Source organism: Octopus bimaculoides, chromosome 2 (assembly GCF_046866305.1).
Source record: "Octopus bimaculoides isolate indiv1 chromosome 2, ASM4686630v1, whole genome shotgun sequence".
NCBI classification, from domain to species: Eukaryota; Metazoa; Mollusca; class Cephalopoda; order Octopoda; family Octopodidae; genus Octopus; species Octopus bimaculoides.
In genome coordinates this window covers 70813811-70838587 of record NC_142929.1, presented here as the reverse complement: position 1 = coordinate 70838587, position 24777 = coordinate 70813811, and the positions used below count along the sequence as shown (strand labels likewise).

Below are 24777 nucleotides of genomic sequence, written 5' to 3'. Positions count from 1 at the left end.
CAAATGATATAGTTTTGAAGAGATTTAGATTAAAATAGTTTTGTTCTAATCTTTATTTTTTTTTCTTTTCAGACCGAGGAGGAGGGTGTTAATGCCTGTATGGATAGGGTGCGGAAGCTGTTAAGCCCTGGAACCAAGAAGAAAACTGTTCCTCAAAACAGCAACAAGACCTTCGGAGTTCCTCTTGAAGAACTTGTTCGCCAGGCACCTGATGGGCTTAAAATTCCCCTCATTGTAAAGAAGATATGTGAACATATTGAAAACCATGGTAAGGATTTTAGGTTTATTTCAATGAATCTTAACAAAGAAATGAATCCATTGAGCAGATACGGAGAAAGTTTTTGTCTTTTAGCCTGCGGCAGTGGCATTGTAGTTAAGAAGTTTGCTTCAGTATCACATGGTTCTGGGATTGATCCCACTGCACAGCTCCTTGAGAAGATGTCTTCTAACAGATTCAGGTTGTGAGTGGAATTGATTACATGGAAATTGTACAGAAGCCTGTTGGATGAATTGCTTATGTTGTTGGATGGTGGACTCAATCCATTCTCTGGTTTTAACACGGCCACCTGCACCTTGAGTGCCTTTAGCAGAGTCCACTGTATTTCAAGTGTTCAGAGCAGGTTTCCAGTCTCAAGTTAGATTGATATCTTAATGCATTACTTCCTCCTGTAGCACCCCCATAAAACACAGCCCCCACCCCTCTACTAGTCATTCTTCAAAGTCCTGTAAAAAAAAGTTTGGCTTAGCTATAATCTCCACCTGCACTTTAGGAGAAATATCTCCTTATATCTCATTTCAAGTACTGTGGATAAGTGAGTGAGAAACTTAACATCAACTATTATCACCTGGAAAGGATATTGCTTAACAATTGTAAAGGGCCTTAGAAATACCATCTCAGTTGTTGTTGAGTAATCTGAATGTTAAAGAGAGCAGTTTAAAAATTTTTATGAAGTTCATTATGGCTTAGTTATCACTTGCGAATGACTGAGTATGACCTTGTAGCTTGTAATGTGCTTTTGCTCATTGTTTTAGTTGCCTATGTTATCTCGAGACCAGTGTTTCTCAACTGGGGTTCATATAAGATTTTGTTGCTAAAATTTATCTGCAATAAATTGGTTATACTTCTACAATATGCAAAATATTTTAATTTTTTTTTCGATGCAATTCCTGATAATGTTTAATTATAAGACAGTAGGATTTTTTTAGAGCATCAAATAGCTACAGAGGTCTGGTAGAGTAAAACAGGAATCAAAGGAGTCCATAGGCAAAAATGGTTGAGAACTACTGCTCTAGACCCTCCCATCCTTAACCCAGCAGAATATTGAGGGTATAATGGCTGGATGGAGAGAAAGCTACACCAGCACTTGGCTAGTACTCATTTATGGCTGAATAGACTGGAGCAACATGAAATGAAGTGAATTACTCCAAAGAAACAATGTACAGCCCAGCTCAGAAATTGAATCCATCATCTTATGATTGTGAACTCATTGCTCTAACCACAAAGCCATGCACCTTCACAAACCTTATAATCTGTCAACATTCTTCAAAACAGTAATACCCAGCCTATTATTATGTTGACCCATTTCAGCAAATAATTCTTTGAGACTTTTTTTTTATAATTATTATAATCCAAAGGTGCATATTTAACATTTCATACTTTTTAGAGAAATATCCTACAGTTTTGTCTGTGATAAGTGTTATGTTGTAGGCCTTATGCCTATGACTTAGTTATTGTCTAAATACATTCATGAACATTTTGTATTACTCTTTACTCTTTTACTTGTTTCAGTCATTTTGACTGTGACCATGCTGGAGCACCGCCTTTAGTCGAGTAAATTGACCCCCAGGACTTATTCTTTGTAAGCCTAGTACTTATTCTATCGGTCTCTCTTGCCAAACCGCTAAGTTACAGGGACGTAATTCACTCTGCCAGAAATTTGGAAATGACTTGCTATACTGCTTGGCATTTGTGCCGGAACCTCCAATACAAACATTTCAGAGTGTTTGGGTGTCAATCTGAGTACAGTGCATGTACTGAGAGTGATAAAAATTAAACATCCTCATTTTTGGAGTGATCACTGGTGATGGCGATGTTATGCCTCTATTCATTTTCCCACACAGTCTCAGATTCAACACAGAGGCCTACATCAGGTGCCTGGTGGAGTTAGTGCAGCCCTGGGTCAAGAGGGTAGTTGCTAGAAGACCCTCTGTCACACAAGGAGGAGAACCCAGTCATGACTGTTGAAGAATTTCTGCATCCACATCACCCCTAACATCTAGCCACCTAACTCCCCAGACTGCAACTCCCATGATTATTATGAGTGGGGTGTTGTTGAGCAAGAGACCAACAGAGCTCTTTGTAACATCAAAGATTAATTAAAGGCAAGGATTATGGCAGCATTCACCAACTTAAGCAGGGAGACCATCCAGAAGAGTTGCAGGAGATTCCAAAGTCGTCTGGAGGCTGTGGTTGAAGCCAATGGTGATTTTATTGAATAAATTTACCCTTCAGTGTTTCAAGATATTTTTATGTAAATTTGGTAAATATATCTGTTAAAATGAGTTGTCAGTGTTGTTTTCATTTTTGCATAATTTAAATGACAATATGCCCCCCCCCCCCAAAAAAATTTCTTTATATAAGGGATAGCAGATGTTTGTTTTGCTGGTACAATAGCGGCCATGCTGTAAGAATATGAGTAAACCTATTTACAAAATATACTCCCTATTCAACATTGAGCTCCTCTTCTATTTACTATACTATGCTTACTCATACATTCATACATCCTTTTTTGTCTGTATGCACATGTATATGTAGATATGTGTGTATATACATATATAGGTGCATTGGCATGTGCCAAAAAAGCAGTCATTTGTACTTAATATCATTTATTATTCAGTGTGATATTAATGAAATGATATAATGGAAACTACCTGAACATGTTTAACTGTAAGGACGGAAAAAGATGAAAAGCAATAAATAAGCAAATATATATATATATATATATATATAAGAAGAAAAGAAAAGTAACACAGCTCTTCAAATGAAGCAGTGTGTAGCAATTTTGGGATGTTAGAATCTGCTGGAGAAATTGGTCAAAAGAAAAAATTTCAAGGCCACTCAATAGTTAATGTGCTGTTTAGAGCATGCAAAAATACACATACAAACGTGGAACAGAATTAGGAACAGAATTAGAAAAGCTGAATACAAAAGATCAGTATCATTTTGATCAAAGTAATTTGTGGTGATTGTTTACTTGGTTTCACCAAATCTAATATATTTGCTTGGTTCCCTACTAAGAGAATCCAATTATTAGTTTAGTATTAAGACTGGTAGCAGCTATGTTTGCTAGCCTGGTTTAGATTGAAAACGTACTCATTGTTCTTTGCTGGGCAATCAACAAAAGGGAATGACTATTACCAAATTAGTTATTGGTTCTAATGTATTGATTTCTTTTTGACACTATCTTGATTCACATATTATTATTATTATTATTATTATTGTTGTTGTTGTTTGTACTTGTTTATTAACTAGCACTATTCTATTCCTGTATGAGTCTACTTGATAATACCTAATTCAAAAGGTAAACAGTTTAGTAGTTTCACTTCATTGGTTTGCTTGCTTTTCCTAAAAGTGTTAAAAATAACTCAAATTGGATATATATATATGTATATGTGGTTTGGTGGGATTCAGTTCCACTGGGCAGCACCTTTGGCAAGTGCCCTCTATTATAGCCTTGGGCTGACCACTTTCTGTGTAAGAAGCCTGTTGTGTATGCATACATACATACATACATGTGTATGTGTGTGTTTATTCCACCACTTGACAACCAGTGTTACTTTGTTTACATCCATGTAACTTAGCAAAAAGGACTGATTGGATAAGTACCCAAGCTTAAAAAAAAAGAGAGAGAAGAAAACAAAACCCAGCCGATCTGTCTGCTTCCCATTGTCCTCCGAGGAAAGTTACAAGGCCAATATTTTTTATAAGTCACTTGCTTATTACTGGTTGGTTGAGATTTTGTGAAGGATTTAGAACTGAGCAGAATATATTTGACAAGAAGTGTAAAAATAAATACAATTTACCAGATGTGTGTTAGAATTATTTTTAACTGCAACGTTCGTGACATTTATGACCCAGCAACAAGTTTGAAGAAGTAGTTGATAAACAATATTCTTAACATATCTTTTATAGTTTTTACTTGTTTCAGTCATTCGGCTGTGGCCATACTGGAGTACTTGCTGCCTTGAAAGGTTTTAGTCAACTAGGTTGACTCCAGTACTTAGGTTTCTTTTCCTTTTTTTTTTTTTTTTGTTCTTTTAAGGTCTGAAACTTTTCTACCAATCTCTTTTGCTGTATTACTAAGTTACAGGATGTAATCAAACCAATATCAGTTGTCAAGTGAGGGTAGAGATACAAACAGGCATGGCTGTGTGGTAAGGGGCTTGCTTCCCAACCACATGGTTCCAAGTTCAGTCCCACTGCATGGTACCTTGGGCAAGTGTCTTTTACTATGGCCTCAGGCTGACCAAAGCCTTGTGTGTAGATTTGGTAGATGGAAACTGAAAGAAGCTCATCATATATAGTGCATTTATGTGTGTGTATCAGTGTTTGTCCCCCTGCCATTGCTTGACAACTGATGCTGGTGTGTTCATGTCCCCATAACTTAGTGGTTTAGCAAAAGAAACTGATAGAATAAGTCCCAGGATCAATTTCTTTGACTAAAACCTTTTAAGGTGATGCTCCAGCATGGCTGCAATCAAATGACTGAAACAAAAAAAAAGAAAGGAATAAACACATAAAAATCATCATCAACATTTAATGTCCCTGTTCCATGCTAGCATGGGTTGGATGATTTGACAGGACCTGACCAGTCCAAAGACTATATCATGCTCTAGTGTCTGCTTTGACATGGTTTCTATGGATGGATGCTCATCGTAACACCAATAACTTTACAAGTTCATACTGGGTGCTTTCTTGTGCCATTGGCACTAGTGAGGCTGCCATCCAGCTTGAAACTTGAGGAGTGGGGAGAGGTATTTTTATGCTAGGACATGAAGATTAAGGTATGAGAGATGGAGATGGCACAGAGCAGCTTCTTGTGGAGGATCTACATGGCTATTCACATTTAGGGGAGATAGAAATGAATCAGTTGTAACTATGATGAGATAAATGGTGGTGATGAAGTGTCCGGGTGGCTGCTCACAGTGCAAGGTGTGTAAAAGTGAGTAGGGATAGAAAAGCTAGGAGTGTGTGTGTATAAGGGTTTATAGGAGTGTATGGAGGGGTGAAGCAAGAGATAGAAGAAATGGAAGAGGATAGGTCGGTAATATTGTCCTTCTGACTGATTTGGAGTACCTGGTTCATGGATTTTCTTACTCTACCTTTGGTTATGTTACCTTTAAATTCCTTCAAAGTATGTTGTTTCAGCATCTGTAGAAATTGGGTAGGGTTGAAGGGTGGATGCAGGGATGGGAGTTGACCAGTGGCGCATGAGTTGGGGAAGGTTGAGGGATTCAAGAAGAGAGCAGTAACAGGATTGTAATAATGGTGATGTAGATGATAGGGAGAGGATAAGAGAGAAGTGATATATTTGTGTAGGCTGCAGGAAAAGGAGGAGAGAGAGAGAGAGAGAAGCATGTTGGATGAGGAGAGGTAATTTGGTGGTCCACTGGAGGAGAGGGGTGATGACCAGTGTAATGTCTAGGTGTAGAGAACAATATTAATGGATGAATAATGGCTCAACAAATGAAAGGGTTCTGGGTAGCAAGAAAGAAAAGTGGCATCAGGTGGTGGAGGAGATGCATTGGGAGCGTCATTGGAGAGGGGAAAGGTCAGTGTGAGGAGGAGTTTGACTGATTGAGGTGCCCAATTTTGAAAATAACATAGAATTTAGTAAAATAACTACATCATTATTAAGATAAGATGGTGATTGGAACATGAAGGGTGAACATAAAGGAACATAAGTGGTTGTGTCTCCTTGTTTTGACAACCTACTGTGAGAATGTAGGCATATCTTTTACTTGTTTCAGTCATTAGTCTGTGGCCATGCTGGGGCACTTCCTTGAAGAGTTTTTAGTCAAATGGATCAACCTCAGTACTTAATTTTTTTATTTTGAAAGCCTGATACTTATTCTATTAATCTCTTTTGCTGAACTGCTAAGTTACAGGGATGTAAACGCACCAACACCAGTTGTCAAGAGGTGATGGGGGACAAACACTGACACCCATGCATAGATATATACGTATATGATGGGCTTCTTTCAGTTTCTGTCCACCAAATCCACTCACAAGGCTTTGGTTGGCTTGAGGCTATAGTAAAAGACACTTGCCCAAGGTGTCATGTAGTGGGACTGAACCCGGAAGCAAGCTTCTTACCACACAGCTATGCCTGTGCCTATATTAATGTTAATTTTTCTTGATATATTTTTGTCTATCATGACTAGAAGCTTGTATGGCTTTTAATTTCTTCATTACCTCAAAGTTTTTAAAATTTTTTTCTTGAAATATTTGTTGAATTTTCATAGACTTAAGCCTTAACGTTCTGTTGACTGCTATAAAATTTTCCTTGATTGATGAGTTTTTTTTGGGGAAAATTAGTTTCGGTTAATATTCTAAGCTTGTATAATGCTTTGCTATGTCTCCCCTTCCCCATTATTTCTCTAACATTTATTTCTGTTCCAGTCTATTCTTTCAGTGTTAATTATGTCACATAATTTTGAAATACATTTTTGTTTCTCTAGGAACAACGTAATCTCAGCAAACATTTCAAGAACCTTTTACATGTTGAAAACACAGACACCTTTACCATCACCACCGCTACCATCATAGTCATAACGCTAATCAAAAACCTTAATTTGTTTTGATCTATAATAATCTATATATATTTCAGGTTATGATCAAGAGGGCATATTCCGAGTTAATGGGAGTACTCGTATCATTGACAAACTCCGAGCATCCTTTGATCAGACGGGAGATGCTGATTTTACTGAAGATGGGGATGTAATGGCTGTTGCTGGTCTTCTCAAGCTGTTCCTTCGGGAGTTGCCTGATTCTGTGATTCCAGAACACATGACAAAGCAATTTGTAAACATACATGAAAGTAAGTTTATTTTTTACAAGAAACAATCTCTGCCTGTATCAAAGCCAAACTTCAACCCTTTCATTACCATATTGCTGTTGAAATACACTGGTTTTGTTTCAGCTAATTATGAAAATAAAGAATAAAGTGAAACAGCTTTGTCTTTACTATGCTGGTGTTTATAAAATGAATTAATGCATGTGTGTGTGTATGCTTATGTATGTAATATGTGTTTACTTATATGTCTATGTATGTATGTGTATTTGTATATATCTGTGTATGTGTGTATTTAAATATATGTAACTCCTTCTTGATGTGATGAGTGCCTCTTTTGTTTGTCCACTCACCTCTGTGTAAGTGTGTGTGTGTGTGTACGTATAATATATATATATATGACTAGGAAGATAATGGGGAATGGAAATGGTTCTGGGGTTGGGGAGGAAAAAGGAAGGTAATGAAAGGGAGGAGATATGGTATGTACCTATTCTACTCTCAGGAGATTATGTTAACTGAATAATACCAGAGGTATAGAAGTGATGAGTTTTACGGAATGAAGTGGTGGGGCACATGCAAGCATTTACCAAGGTGGTTTAGGTTATCAATTCTGTTGTGGTAGACAGGTCTTCTCAAGCACATATATTTATATCATCATCATCATCATCCCTTGACATCCGTTTTCCATGCTGGTATGGGTAGGACGGTTTGACTAGAGCTGGCTTGGTTTCTACATCTGGATGCCCTTCCAAATGTCAACCACTTTACAGTGTGTGCTGGGTGCTTTTAATGTGGCACTGGTACAAGTGTTTTTATGTGGCACTGACATGAGTGCTTTTTACGTGGCACTGGCACAAGATCCTTGCAGGCCAATCCTCTTCCCCAGAGGGTGTGGTCTTAATGTACCTGCTATGGAGGACGGGTTTTTTTTAGTATAGCTAGATGCCGTAGACACTATGACATCATATTCTTCAGGGAGAATCAATGACACATTTTGACAGTGGATGTTTGAATCACTGGTACTGCCCCTCAGACAATTTTCCACAGTCCCAGGCTACATCATTTCTTTCAAATGCCATGGGTTGATTTAACCCTTTTGTTACTATGTTTCTGTTAAAATATGCTGCCTTTGTTTTGGTTAATTATAGAAATAATGAAAAATTTAGTAAAATAATTTTGTCATGATAATGCTGGTGTTTGGAACATAAACTAACATTAAATTTTGATGGGAGGTCTTAACTTAGATCCCTTGAAAACTGGGAGTGTGCACCAGAGAACCAGGCATGGTCTCAGACTGGCCTGTATCAAAAGGGTTAAATGATTAGTAAAATTTTATTAAATCTTATTAATTCTACAAAGACCTGGTGGACAGCAGATATATCAGATTTGTGCATTTTTATGGCATGGAAAGATAAAAAATAGAGCAGAATTAGTTATGAAACTAACTCGTCTGTGTCAATGTGACTAGAGGAGGGAAAGAAAAAAAGAGAAGTAGATAGAGATTATTATTGTGTAAGATTTATTAAGAATGATTTAAAATTTAACTGTCTTTTTGTATCTTAACTGTATGTGTGTGTATATATATATATATTTAAAAATTCAGAAAAATTTTCTTGATACAGTCACAATATCAGAAAAAAAAAACGATTTTTTAAAAATTGTAAATTATTGATTATATTTTAAAAAATGCTTTTCTTCACAAAAAGCAATTTAAATACAGACCAGATCATACAGAAAAGAGTTTTTGTGTAAGCACATTTGCTTTCTTCAGCTTTTCAAACATACATTGTAATCTTGTATAATTCACAATACAGATTACCATGTGTATTTGAAAAGCTGAAGACACTGCTAGTGTTTACACAAAACCCTCTTACATTAAGTCTGTGTTAATTTGCTGTTTCTTTATAAAGAATTTTCAATTTAATTAATGTTTCAAATACAAACAAATCTATTTCAAACAGTGTGTGTGTGTGTGTGTGTGTGAGTCAGACGAAAGGGGACCTGAGAATCCAGGCAGTTATCTCACTCAGTACCCCTCTGAATACTGACTAGCAGACTGTATAGGAAGGAACAATACTACAGTCAAAGCATGTGTTTTGTGAAAACTGAAAACCCTGTAAATTCCTCAAATTGCAAGACTTTGAAACTCTCTTCCATCTCAGTGTTTTCCTTTCTTTGAACTACCAGATTTTGGAACTTTCTTCCATTTCATTGTTTTCCCATTTCTTGTGACCCGAGCTCTTTCAAGTCTAAAGTAAATTCATTCCTTTCATCTTAATTTCTCCTTCATTCTGATGATGATGATGATGACTCCCTTACACTAAGTGGCTTCTCATCTTGCTTGGTACTTTCTAAGAAAAAAAAATTCCTTAATCACACAGTATAAAATAATAAATAATACAAGAATGGTGGTACTGTATCACATGTTTCTTGGTTACAGCTGTTTCAACATCATATGGGTTAAATAAATCATTTAGCAAGTTGAAAAGCATGAATATGAACAGTGATTATGTAACATTGATTATATGATATTGTTTATGTTATGTAAAACCCATAGTAATTTCACTATGACCTCAATGAGTAAATTGATACTTGTGTGTATATATATATATATATATATATATGTGTTTATGTGTGTGTATATGAGAGGGTGCTGGAAAGTTCCTGGCTTTAAGTGTATTGTGAAAGGCCTGGCTGGATGCCCAACTTTCCAAGTTTTTACAGGGCTTAGAAAAACTGAAGGGCCACTGCAATAAGTATGTAATTCTGTGAGGGGAATATATTGAATGAAATTATAATTAACTGATCCTTCTGTATTTTCTTCTACTCAAAGCCAAGAACTTTTCTGCACCCCCTCATGTATGTATATATATATATATATATATATATATATATAATGTGTGGCCTGTTGCTGAGAGGCTGGAGAAACCAGACGACCAGATTTATTTAAACCTATGATTTGTTTAACCCATTTATAGATCTGAGTTCAAGCCCCATGGGTAGCCTTCAACTTCATTTTTCGAAAAAGGTCTTTTTCAACCCATTAGTTAAATGCTATTATTTTTAACTTCATGTTCTTTGAGATTCACTATTCCCAAAAAGAATTCCTCAGTTATTTCCATGTGTCTATTAAAATTTGTCTGTTTTAAATGTTTGATAATGTTGGTGATAAAAATAATTGCTTCCTTATCATTAACCATTCCAGGTCTAAACTCCAATCCAGAAGACTATGTTGCTAAAGTCCGGGAGGAATTCAATGAGTTACCTGAGGAACATTATGATCTGCTGAAATATCTGTTGAACTTCTTAGTAGATGTAGCACAGCATGAAGAAGAAAATAAAATGGGGCCTATGGTCCTTGCCATTGTTTTTGGCCCAAATGTCTTTAGGTTAGTAGGTTGTATTTTCATTTTTAATCTTAAAAAGTGAAAGCATGTGACTTAGTGTTAAGGTGTTGCACTCATCTTTTACTTGTTTCAGTTATTGGGCCATGGCCAAATAGAAGCACCACCTTGAAGGATTTCGTCAAACAAATCAATGCTAGTACTTCTTTTAAAGCCTGGTGTTTATTCTGTCAGCTTTTTTTTCTGAACTGCTAAGTTACAAAGAGATAAACAAACCAATACCAGTTGTCAAGCTGTGGTGGTGGTGGTTGGGACTGTGAGATAAACACACACACACACACGCATGCATGCATACACCGGGTAGACTTCCACATAGTTTCTGTCTACTAAATTTACTGTCAAGGCTTTGGGCGATAGTAGAAGACACTTCCCCAAGGTGCTGTGTAGTGGGACTGAACCTGAAACCAAATGTTCTGAAAGTGAACTTGTAAACCACATGGCTATTAATCATAAGATTATAGTTTTGATTCCTGGAGTTGGTGGCGCCTTCTGTTTCTGAGCAAAACACTTCATTTCATATTGCTCCAGTCAACTCATTTGTAAAAAAAATTAGTTCTGCCAACAGCTGGTGAACTAACCTTGTGATGGATGAATGTTCCATCCAGAGAAGAGTGTTACATTCTCCATCACTTATATGCCATGAAAACTCAGCCAAGCTTCAGTCTTATGAGGCTTTGGGTTTCTGAATCACCTCAGTGCTAATCTTAAAAATAAAGCAGAACAAAGTTTGGTGATGTTTGTTTCTTTACATCATTGAGATTGCTGTTTTCTTTCAGTTATTCTTGAAAGCTTGCACTTTGTTCAGATTCCCATAAATTTGCTTATTGAAAGAGTCTCAAGTTAGTTCTGACCGGTGTTAGTTATCTGATCTGTGATTTTTCCAGCATTGTATACTATATGTCTAAGATGTATTATAACTGCATTCATATAATAACAATAATAATGATAATAATGGTTTCAAATTTTGGCACAAGGCCAGCAATTTTGGTGGAAGGGCTATAGTAGAAGACACTTCCCAGTGCTCAACTGATACTTATTTTATTGACCCCGAAAGGATGAAAGGTGAAGTTGACCTCAGCAGAATTTGAACTCAGAGCATAAAGATGGGTGAAATGCTGCTTGGTATTTTGCTTGGTATGCTAATGATTCTGCCAGTTCACTGCCCAATAATAATAATAGTTATCAACATCATCATCATTATCGTCATTTAATGTTGTTCTTGCTAGTATGGGATGAATAGTTTGAGCAGATTTGATGAGCCACAGGACTGTGTCAAACTCCAGTGTCAGCTCTGGCTTGGTTTCTGTGGTTAGATGCCCGTCCTAATGCTAACCACTTTACAGAGTGTACTGGGTGCTTTTTGTTTTCATGCTGCTGTTACTAATGAGGTCACCAAGTAAGCAAGCTTCATTGTCATACATGTGGTGTCCTTCACTTCCACTTCTCTGCGAAAACATGTCTTACCATGGGGGAAATATTTCTATTCATTTTACCAATTTCCTGCAGTTTTTGCCGAATTTGAACATATGGCAATTATTTTCTAAGATTATTTTCATCTTAGTTTCAACATCCTGTTTTAATAACCTTCAATGAATCTTTTAAACCATATATTAAGGTCCCATAGATGGAATATATGCCATAATAAAATTTAAATATATTCTAAAGCATTAAAATATGATATCATTTTATTCTTTTAGGCATAGGCATAGTTGCATGGTTAAGTTCACTTTGTAACCATGTGGTTTTGGGTTCAGTTCCACTGCACAGCACCTTGGGCAAGTGTCTAGCCCAGTGCCTTGTGAGTGAATTTTGTAAATGGAAGCCTTTCATGTATATACGTATATTTGTATCTGGACACACATATTTCTTTTCATCTTTTACTTGTTTCAGTCTTTAGGCTGTGGACATGCTGAGGCACTGCCTTGGAGAATTTTTAGTCAAATTAATCAACCCGGTACTTATCTTTTTGTTAAGTGTGGTACTTATTCTATTGGTCTCTTTTGCTGAACCACTAAGTTACGGGGATGTAAATACACCAACACCAGTTGTCAAGCGGGCTGGGGAACAAACACAGACATGATGTCACAGACACAGATATATATATATATATATATATATATATATATATACATACACACACACACACACACTCACACACACACACACACACACACACATACATACATACATACATATGATGGGCTTCTTTCAGTTTCTGTCTATCAAATCCACTCATAAGGCTTTGGTGGCCCGAGGCTATAGTAGAACACACTTTTTTGAGTTGCCATGCAGTGGGATTGAACCTGGAACCATGTGGTTGGGAAGCAAGCTTCTTACCACACAAGACCGAAGTCCAAAGTGGAGAAGGGTTCTGTGTCAACAGTGGTCAAACATGGGTCAGTCAGTCCTAAGAAGCGTGTGAAAGCTTCTACAAAAAGCGCCAGATATGTTGTCATGGAACAAATATATATATAATATATATATATATATATATATATATATTTGTATAAATATACATGTATGTATATACATATGTCTTAGAGCATGTGTGAATGTTTACTTTGTGTGCTTCACATGGCAAAGCTACAAATGGTAATATTTCATGATATTAACCTGTCAACAAATTGACTGTTGTCTCTTCAAGCTTGTGTTTTCAAAGATGAGAGGAATGAAAACTCCTTTACTTGGAAGACAAGTAAAGGTTAACAACAGAAAGTTGTAAAAAAAAGCAATACTGCAATGATATACATTCATCTGACCCATGCTTGCATAGAAAAGTAGACATAAAACAAACAAAGTGTAAAACAACTGAAATATTTTATGAATATTATAATTGATTTACCATAAAAACCCATGTAATTTGTGCACCTGTGTAATTTATGCAGGTGATTTTCTGGATAAAAATTGTTAAAAAAAAGCTTCTCCTTGTGTTAAATTTGCACCTAAAAGTTTTCAGAATTGCTGATATGGCCAGGAGAAAAAGGTTTTCAATTTAGTTGTATTTAGCATAATTTTACTTATTTATGATTAGATTTTATTAAATTTTCATTAAATAAAAATAACTTCTGTTTAACAGGTATCACATTGAAAGCTATTAAATTACAAAATGTTTGTGTTGTTTATAATAAACTTTATTTTACATTTCTTGTCCACAAGAGATTATGTCCAATCTTTAGCATACTTCTGTATGTCTTCTCAAATCATAATCACAGGAAAAGTTGTTGATAATTCTTATCAACAAAACCAAAACTGATAAATATGCACAAGTGTTTCAAAATAAGTTTAATTACCAATAAACATCAGCTTGGATGACACTTTACTCAACCAACAGATTATGTAAATCAAACTAATTATGTAACTAGAATTCTGATTGGTCGAAAATATCTTCTTGTTTCAAGCTCTGATTTTCTGCCTATTCTTGTTGGAACCTTTGGTACAGAGTATTGAAATTTTAATCCCTTTCACACTTATAAAATGTCAAGCAAACCTAAAAAATTGTCATTACCGTTTTAGCCGGGAGACCAAACTAATAGTTTGGTAAGCCGCTAAAATAAGCATTAAAAATCGAAAGGAGAAAATAAACAGCTTTGCAAGTTTAATTCTGTGTTTATTGAACAAGAGAGGTATGAATTTTAAGAAGCGACTTGTTAGAATATACATGTTTGTGAGGAGACATAAACAAGAATAACAAAAATCTACTATACTAAAAGAACTGGTAATACATACATTACAAGTGTTCTATAAAGAAAACATAAGATTGCTGCATGGTTCAACATGAATGTGAAATGACATCAAACATCGTATAAGGTAAATGAAGTTTTCAGTGTGAACGCTAAGTCATATTCACTCAGTGACTTTACATGTGCAGAGTCAACTTCTGGTACAAATGTTTACATTTGTATGTCATTTTCAACAAAAAGGAGTTCTAAAAAATTCTGGAAACGATCTACTCATGTAATTTATGCACCCCCTAAAGTTTATTTTTGTTTTTGCAAAAAAAGTGCGTAAATTACATGGGTAATTTACGCACTTTACAGTAATTGATTAATTATTTCAATTATGCTGTTTAGTGGTTGGTATTAGGAAGGGCATCTAGCTTTAGAGCATGCTAAAGCAGACACTAGAGCATGATGTGAGCCTTGAACCCATCAAATCTTATCAAACTGTCCAACCCATGCCAGCATGGAACATGGACATTAAATGATGATGATGATGATGATGAATTATTAATTTCTCCTTCAATTTATAAATGTTTAATATTTTTTTTTTAAGGTGTGGTTCAGACTTCTCTGGTCTCAAAGATCAATCAACAACTAACAACATTGTCTATAAATTCATTATACATTATCATGATCTCTTCGCTGATGAAAACCATGCATCATCAAAATGCTCTGAGGTAAGTTTACATATTCCTTATTTAGTCAATATAGAAGGTATTCAAAATTTCTGACTCCAAGCTCATGCCATTTAGCAAACCATCTTATGACCATCCCATCTTCTGAGAGGTATCCAAGACTCTACTATAACTTTTGTCCTCATTTATTTTTTTAATTCTCTGAAGCAAGTGATGAAAATTTGACTGCTATTTCTAGCAAGTTGATGACTGCATTGAAGCTCTCTCAGGTTAATTAAACACCCAAAATTTCTTTTAATGATTCTATTTTTTCTCTCTCAGCTGTATTCCCATTAGAAAGGATTGGGTACTTTTATGAAGCATTTTAATTTTAACAAATCATTTTGTTAATAACTTAGAGGAGGAAGTGTAGCATCCATGAACATTTTCAGGGCTGCCAACACTGCTGCTTATTAGTTATTCTCAGACAGTAAACCTAGTCTACTTATTTGCAACAGAGAGGACTTCATTAAAGGAGATTAGGTGATGGTGTTCAACTGAGGGACAGATTAAAGTTTGTAACCAAGGACAACGCTACAGAAGCTGTCCAAGCAGGGCTAAAGAATCCCCTTGAACCTGTCTCAAGTGCCAGTGCAACTCATGCCAATGCCACATTAAAAGCACTCAGCTCACTGTAGAAACCAAGCTAAATCAGACTGGAACCTGGTGCAGCTTTCCTGCTTGCCAGCACTGTTCAAACCATCCAACTCATGCCAGCAAGGAAAATGGATGTTAAAGGATGATAATGATGATGTTGAGTTACTTACTGCTCTCCTAGATAGGTTACTTTCTGTCATTTGCTGGGTTCATGCCTCCCCAGACTTCTTCTAACCAGTTGTATACTTGTGTATAATATATCTTTTATTAAATTATATAATAATCAGAACTTGTGTGACTATAGCATACATACAAAATTGGGAGTTTTTTTTATCTATTGTCCTTATCAATTTTTATCAATTTATTTTGCTAAATGTTTGTTTTTCCTCTGACTTTCTTACATTATTTAGAGAATATAAAGTTTAGCCATGTAAGATGATGTTTTGGAGATAGTTAATAACTGGTTGAAATATTTGCTGTTTATTTTACAATTAAGTTTCATTTCTCAACCACAAACAAAATCATGAGGGGCTAATATAAATGGGATATGTTAGAACAGATTTTTTTTGTTTTATTATCTAAATAATTTTATTTCTTTATTCTGTATGCCTACTGAACATTATACTACCTTATTTATGAGCTAAATTAATTTTTCTGTCTGCTAAAAGCCGAGCTGGCAGTTAAAATTAAATTTAGCCATATGCTTTTCATTATACCCTGCAGTGTTTGCATGTGTGCTTCTAATATCAAGAATACTTTAAATATCTCTTCATTCTGGGCGTGTCCCCACTTTAGACGTTAATGTTATTAATAGTTCTTCCTTAAATAATTATTTGATAGTCATTAGATAATTAATGAAATGGGGAATATTTATTCAAAAATTTATAGCTGATATTTCTTTCTGCAAGTTATCTTCATTCCTTTACATTTAAAAAACAAACAAAAAAAAAACAGAGGAAACATTTGATCACATCTCAGTTTGCATTTTAGTGCAATTCATTGTGTATAAATAGATAGTGTGTGTCAAGTGAGAGAGAGAGAGAGAGAGTTGTGCATCTGAATCTCTGTGCACAAATGAAGGTGTTTTGTCCATGTTCTTGTCGATACAGATTTTATCAGTTTGTCACTGTTTGGGCAGTAGAAACAAAAATACCCTAGTTGTTTATTCATTGCTTAATGATCTTGATTAGTGTCCCTTACTAATTAAACATCCCACATATTTCAACTGATGAATCTGTAGGACATAGCCAACTGGGTGGAACCAGTAAATGAATAAAATATATTTTGGAATTTGTTATATCATTATAGATTGATTGGGGGGGGGGGGGATAAAAACAAAAAACATGAGTTTCATCATCATTTAATGTCCATTTTCCATGCTGGCATGGGTTGGACAGTTTGACAGAATCCAGCTAGCCACAGAGCTGTGCTGAGCTTCAGTGTCAGCTTTGGCATGGTTTCTATTGCTGGATGTTCTTCCTAATGCTAACCACTTCACAGTCTGTACTGGGGGCTTTTTTTTTCCATGCAACCAGCTCTACTGGGGTTGATAACTTGCAAGATGGGAAAAAAAGAGAAAAAGGAAATGTTTCTTCAACTAACTGTGTGTGTGTGGAGGAATATTTGTGAGGTGAGAAGAGTTGGCTTTAACCCTTTAGTGTTCACATTCCTCTGCCAAATGTAAAGTTGATTCATTTATATTATTTCGAATTAGCCATGTATTGTCTTACAACTTTGAAATTTTGATGATGTTATTGTCTATTTTTAGGATGACATTGTAGGGTAGGTGTGAGAGGCTAGACATGGCCAGTTCGAACTTAAAACTGGAGGCATATTTGGGCTGGATATGACTGGTTTAAATGGTAAAGAGTTAAGCCATGTGTTGTGAGGGTAAAGTAAAATGGGATATGCCCATGTATCTTGCTCTACTGAAGATACATTGCTATTCCACATTATATTAGAGTGGGTAGTAGTAGCTTTGTAGAAGATATGATGGTAGTGATGGAGTGGCAGAGCAAATCTTCAAGGACCAAGAGAGCATGATATGGACAGTAGATCAGGAGAGGTAGACTGTTAGAAGAATTTGAGGGGAGAGTCACAGATGGTTGGAGATGGGAGTAGAAGTGTTTATAGGAAATATAATGTTCTGTTATTTGAAGAAATAATCTTTTTCCTTAGTTATAGAGAAATGCTAATTTCATTGTCAGTCTGTTAAAATGATCTACAGTGAAAGGTCATTTGGTCATTCACTCTGGAGTTTCTATATTATTTATTTATAGCTGTTTCATATTTAGCTTGTATTAACATTTGTTAACTTGGTAAGGATTTCAATAATTTCAAGTTTTGGTGAGTATTAACTTGTCTTACAAAGGTAGGATATTTTGGAGACATCATTTTATTCCGTTTTTTATATTATTCTAGTTATTATCTAGTTAATATTTCTGTATATTTTACGTCTGTTATTGGAGCTCTTGCAATTATAATGGTAATTATGGTTGGCAAATAACTCAAAATTGTACTGGTTGTCGTCATTGTTATTCTGCCTCTATTTTCACAAATACTTGTATTAATAGCAACAGTCTGTCATGGTATTTTTGCTTTTCATGTATCCACCCTTAATCTATTCTCAGTTTACAAAAATATTGCTGCTGTCCCAACACTGTGACGATTTTAGTGAATAAAATTTATTATAATCTGAAACTTCCATTCCTACCCCCACCTCCAACAAACTCCATTAAACTACAACAGTAGGCATTGTTGCTGCAATATAAACAGCAGCTAAATAATTAAGAACTATAAAATAGTAGCATTTTTCAAATGATATTTCAATTGTCACTGTTCTCTGCAGATGTGAGCAATGGTAGCCTCTACATAGTTAGTCAACCTCCAGGAAATAGCAGCCAAATTTCCTCTTAAATTACACACTGCCACCTTAGAAAGAGCAGAACATATTAGTTAATGTAGTCTTGAATATGCAATGACTGAAATAAAGGATTAGTTGTTCTTGGCTAGAACACTCTTCACGTAGGTCTGTTCAGTTAAGGTTGATGTGGGCCAAGTTAAGAAACTTTCAATGTGTATAAAATTTATCCAATATTTGATACATATCATATCTCTGGAAGAAACATTGTCTATAGCTTTGTAATGACTTTATGGTTAATGTGCTAGATTATTGGTAAATCCTGTTACTTCACTTGGGTCAATTTCTCTATTTGAAACATAGTTAGAATAATTAGTTTCTGTTTTTTTTCTTTTGTGCATATGTTAGAAAGTATAGCAGTTCTTAAAATTATTATTGACTTGTAGGTACATGGTATTTCGTTATGCAACCATACTATGCTACAAAGTATATTAAACATTTTTATAAGTCAATACCATTTACTATTGTGTTAGCAGTGCACTTAAATCACGTGTTATGGCCATCTCTACAAAGTTTCTAGAGAAATTATAGCCAGTATTGATTTTGTTATGATGTTTCATATCCGAGACATCAGATGTAAACAAACAATGAGAGTGAAGATGAAAAAATGGGTAATTGATGTATATGCCATATTTTGGGAGTTTTTGCTTCTTCATCAGCCCCATCTAACCTATTAATCATCCACAAACTCAAAACCTTCTGCAATATGGCATGTATGCCCTTTAACCATTTTTTCCATTTTCGATCTCCTTGTTTGTTTACATCTGACATCTTGGATACAAAACATCATAACAGAATCAGTGCTGGCTATAATTCCTATAGACAATCTGTAGGGATGACCTTAACATGCGATTTAAGTGCACTATTAACACAGTAGTACACAGTATTGATTTATAAAAATGTTTAATATACTTTGTTGCATAGTATGGTCGCATAACAAAATACTGTGTATGTACAAGTCACCAATTTTTATGTACAAGCTTCTAGGAATGTGTTTAATATGTAAATTGGTATATCCAATAATGTTACACTGCTATATGTAGTGGCTATTTAAGCAATGAGTTTGTAGATAATTAATGGATTAAGTGGTTGCTGGTAAAGGAGCAAAAACTCTTGAAATATGGCATCTACGCCCATTACCTATATTTTATCTTTGATCTCATTGTTTGTTTACATCTGACATCTCAGATTTGAAACGTTGTAACGGAAATCAGTGCTGGCTATAATTCCAATAGAAAATCTGTAGAAATGACCTTAATGTGAGAAATTCTTAAAATGTTAGTTACCCTCATTCTGAATTTGTCAAATCTTGAAAGCTGTTTGTTGGAAGTGGGGTAGAATGGGGATAAAAGTGCATATGAAGTATTAAGAACAAAGCAAAATTCTTTCTGTCTTTTTTCAAGTAATCTAGAATATATAAATCCCTGTATGTGTGTGTATAATGACTAACGCATACATTTCCACAATTCTCAACCAATTTTCACCAAACTTTACACACACATTACTTATGTCCCAAGGATGGTCATGCACTATATTAATTTACCCAGAGCTCTCACGTAAATGGATGTAAATGGATATAGTTTTTTTTATGTAGGGTCTTCCATACTTTTGTAATCTTTTTGTAAAAGTGAAAGGATTTTGTCTATTTATTTATTTCAACTGTCCACCTGCAACAGTTATTAAATTGACTAGAAACACTATGTGATGAATATCCTATACCAAACACTCTCCATATTTAAACTGCATTAAACTTTGGCAAACTTACCTATACCTATTCTGAGTTACTTGAAAGGTGATGTTCTCTTCCCTCTCTTCCATTTGTTGATACCTTTGTTTACCTATCAATGCATTGTTTCACTTTAAGGATGCTTATTTACCTGTCCATTATGATGTTTTGACTGTTGTCCACCGTTTCAAATACATTTTAGCATTGTTGTTCTAACCTTTTTTTAAACAATCACATATGATTCATCCCAAAGAATCCACCTTTAAATAAAAGTTTTTGCTTCCACTAGCAAAAGCTATACTTATCTTTTAAAAAGCTCTATACCAATTTAACTTCATGTGGTATTCGCTGTTAGTTTATACACAGGCTATGTGGGAAGACGGAGTAAAGGGGCTTTTGTTAGCTTATCTCTCTGAAAAAATAGCTCTCTTTGCTGTTGAATAAAATAAACTTACTGAGGGGGAGTTTCAATGTCTTTTTTCAATTTCCTTACACCATTTATGAGGCTGTTTCTGACAAGAAATTTTGCTTTCATGTAAAACAACTATATTTTGTAGTCATTATCTGTAATCTACTCCCCAAAACACTTCAGTAGCTCAACTTTGCATCGTTTGCAACCTTGTATGTTCTACGATCATTAAAGTGCGATGACATCCACAATAACTAGCCTTCAATTTGATTTTTCCATTCCTAGGTTAATCAGAAACATAGATTGCCATGCTACTCATAAACGATCTTGGTAGTTCAATTATTATTTGGTGGAAAAATACCACCAAAGCAAATTAAGCCATCCAAAGGACGGGTGTGTTTGCTAGTATATATTATGTATGTGTGTGTATAATCTTGTAATGTAAGAGTTGTATATTGAAATGTATTTTACATATTGCAAACATTATCTAATATAGAACCCAATATGTTAGGTAGAGTGGATAGAGATGTTTATTATATCAAAATTTGACAGTCTACTCTGTATCACCCCTGGAAATGTATTATTTTCATACCTGTTTTGCTGCATGCTTGCATTATAAAATGTTTTATAGTCATATCCTCAAATGTTAAATATATACCATATAAATTATATCATTCATAATTTTCTATGTAATATCTTTTTGAATGTGATTTTTTTTTTTCGTTGAATAAAAGAATAAAGTTTTGTTCTCCTAGTCACTGTCTATTCTTGTGGATTTAGACCATTGATTCCAAAATTTGCACCTGTACAATTTTTAGCTATTAATGTCTGGTTAATAATCATAAACTGTACAGGTGCAAATGAAGGAATCAAGGGGTAGGTGAAATTTGAAATTTTCTTTTTACCCCCTTTCTCCCTCTTTTCTAAAAACTGCTTCACAGCTATTTTATTGTTACCAGGATGATTTTATATGTTTGCACTTTTGTTTGCGTAATTGCTTTTGCAACACCTTTCTGTTGCTAGCCACTCAACTGTGATGTAGGAGTGGAGCCTGTTTATCTGCCAGTTAAACTGAGGCAAAAATTATTTATACAAAACAGTTATTACAACACAATGACAGTAGTACTAAGATTGGATTTTTATTTGGTTTGTGCTTTATTTGGTTTGTGCTTTATTTGGTTTGAAGAAGAAACCTGAAATATTATTGCTTATTTATTTGAAAGGGCACATATGACTTGTACTCCTAGTACTTCTTTCTCTTTCTTGTTTAATACTTATTTCATCTCTTTCTTACAAAGGAAATGACTTTAAAGGTTTTAATCATTGTTGTCTTGATCATCATTTCATGCCTACATTTCCATGCTTGCATAGGTTGCCAGCACTCACCTGTTTCTAAGTAAGGTAATATTTCCTCATGACTAGACATGTTTCCCACTGAAGATTGGAAATGAACAGCATTGTTTACGTGACAGTGATGCCTATTTACAACTATCATATGATGTTTAGGCTTGAGTACACAGACACACATGCATGCATCTTCCAATTTTCATCTGCCAAATCCATTCACAAGGCTTTGGATGGCCTGGGGCTATAATAGAAAACACCTTCCCAAGGAGCCATGCAGTGTGATCGAACCCAGTACCACATGGTTGGGAAGCAAACTTCTCAACCACACAATCATGAAATGCACAAAACTCTTGGCCCTTAAATCACTTATCTAACTTTACAGCTGATATTTTCAAGAAGTGTAAGCATATGGGAATTTACAGGTGTGCTTTCCTGAATTGTAAATCAGATAGATTGTTTGAGGAATGTAGAGTAATGTGTCTTGTCTAAGGATAGAACACTATCTTAGTTGTTTGATTTAATAGGAACATTTTCAATTTCTCAGCAACCATTTCCTTCTGAAATTGTATTGTTAATTTTCTTTCCTTTCTTTTTTAAAATTTTAGTGCAACAACAGAACCAAAAATACCGGCTCCACCGCTCGCCCAATGTCTCAAAAAGAAGATCGAAAGTCTGTCACCTTGCCAAGAAAGGTAACATTATAGCATCTGCTTTTTTTTTTTAATATTTCATTAGCCGTATCTAATAAAATAAAAATTCCATTCATGCTAACACTGAAAATTTCTAAAACAGCTGAAATAGAAATATCATTGTCTTAACAACCACTTGTCCATGCTTCCACAGATCAGATGCATAACCTGCCTCAATAAATTCCATCTGATCCATGGAAAAGTGGACATTAAAATGATGTTCATTTCAGCCTGTTTTAGAAATTTTTGGTGTCAGCATGAATAGAACATTTTTTCCTTTTTGTAAATTAGATATTATTTAATCAAACAATTACGTCAAAATAATTGTTTGATTAGATAAAATTGTGTTTACATAACATTCTTGATCTGAAGCAAAGAACACTATTATTATTATGCTTATCCTGAATTCCATGCATTATGTTTGACACTGCTTTAACTAATATTCAAATACAATGACATATTTAACAAAAAAAAAGTAGTGAATTGTATAACAATATTTAGTTGAAATGCTTATAAAACAATGGATATCAGTACTGTAGGTCTAGGTATATCATGGAATACAGAAGATGTCCATCATTAATTGAACTGTTTGTAAAACTATGGATTTAAGTACTGTAGGTTTAAGTATATCTTGGAATACAGGGAACTTTCATCATGAGTTATTCTAGTTTTGGGAAGATCAGTTTTAAGTTAAATTCCTGCGCATTGACCAGACAAACATTATTGCACATCATAAAATAGCAATAAACCCTTCAAAAATTTCTGTATACTTAATCAAACATTAGTATATACGTTTCCATATTCATCATCACATATCGATATATACACCATGTACATGTTAATGTACACTATCTCATACATTGACATATGCTTTATCACATATTAATATATATCCTCTCCCTATACATTATTACACATCGATACATATTCTCCCCATACACATCATCACATATCCATTTCATCACATGTTGACTGTTGATGTGCATCACATATTGATACATATCATCACATCACATATCAGTATATACCATCTCCATACATGTCACCACATATCAATATATCTTCTCTCCATGCACATGTCATCATACATTAATATACACCATTTCTGTACTCTCCATAAATCCTATACCATTTAAAACATGTATACTACAGCTTGCATGAAACATCATAGCCAACACATATATTTCACTTATGCATACACCCTCTTTAGTGAATTGAATTTCTTTGTCATTTTGACATTGAGAAATTTCATATATCTCATTTAGGAACGACTTCTTATCTCCCAAAATTCTGATAGGAATATTTACAATGTCAGGGAAAAAAAAGCAAATGACCTTGGAGTTTTGTTTGTTTTTATCTTATGTTGACCCAGATTACAAGAAATACAAAATAAAAACAATAAATTAATTTGATAAATCAAAACCTTATCATAGTAAATACATACACCCACAATTTATACACAATAAATAAACACACACACACACACACACACACACACACACACACACACACACACACACACACACACACACACACACACACACACACACACACTCTCTCTCTCTCTCTTTCTCTCTCTCTCTCTCTCTTTCTCTCTCTCTCTCTCTCTCTTTCTCTTTCTCTCTCTTTCTCTCTCTCTCTCTCTCTCTCTCTCTCTCTCTCTCTCTCGCTCTCCCTTATAAAAATCTTTGCCCATTCAGCTGCTTGTTTCTTCTAGTTAAATAGCTAAATTTTTAATTTGGCTGCATCAAATTGAAACCTGGTAGTGTTAAGACAATTGATTCAGTGCTTAGTCCTGTCACCCTGCTCTGTAGTCCTTTAAGCACTTACATGTGGAACTGGATTAAATATCAGCTTGCAGATGTCAAACTTGAAAAAATTAGCAAAGGTGACGACCATTTGTCATAAATTAAGGTATGAGATGTTTAAACGTTAAAATACTTAACTCCCATATGTTATCATTTTTATGTTTGTTTTTCCCTGCTTGAATGAGTTTGGATGTGTCCTTTCCAACACAGCATCTGTTCACTCTGTTGCATTCCTTTATCTTCTCCTTTATGAGGTTCAACAGCCTGATATCAGTCTTCACTACTTCTGTCCATGTTTTTTTAATCTTATTATTCCATTGGTTCCTTCCACAAGAGTCTGTTAGCTGTTCTTTACCCATCAACCGTGGAGGCGCAATGGCCCAGTGGTTAGGGCAGCGGACTCGCGTTCAT

General features: G+C 34.9%; 1 protein-coding gene across 13 annotated transcripts in view; it reads left to right on the top strand.

Moving 5' to 3' along the window:
• Window positions 1-24777, top strand: part of LOC106875929 (protein FAM13A) — a 288030-nt gene that overhangs the window by 144518 nt on the left and 118735 nt on the right. For all 13 annotated transcript variants that reach the window (XM_089346973.1, XM_052978233.2, XM_089346968.1 and 10 more), the window contains 5 exons: window positions 73-268; window positions 6891-7100; window positions 10279-10462; window positions 14750-14873; window positions 22475-22561. In XM_089346973.1, the coding sequence (XP_089203099.1) occupies window positions 73-268; window positions 6891-7100; window positions 10279-10462; window positions 14750-14873; window positions 22475-22561 (801 nt within the window). The remainder of the gene's footprint in view (window positions 1-72; window positions 269-6890; window positions 7101-10278; window positions 10463-14749; window positions 14874-22474; window positions 22562-24777) is intronic.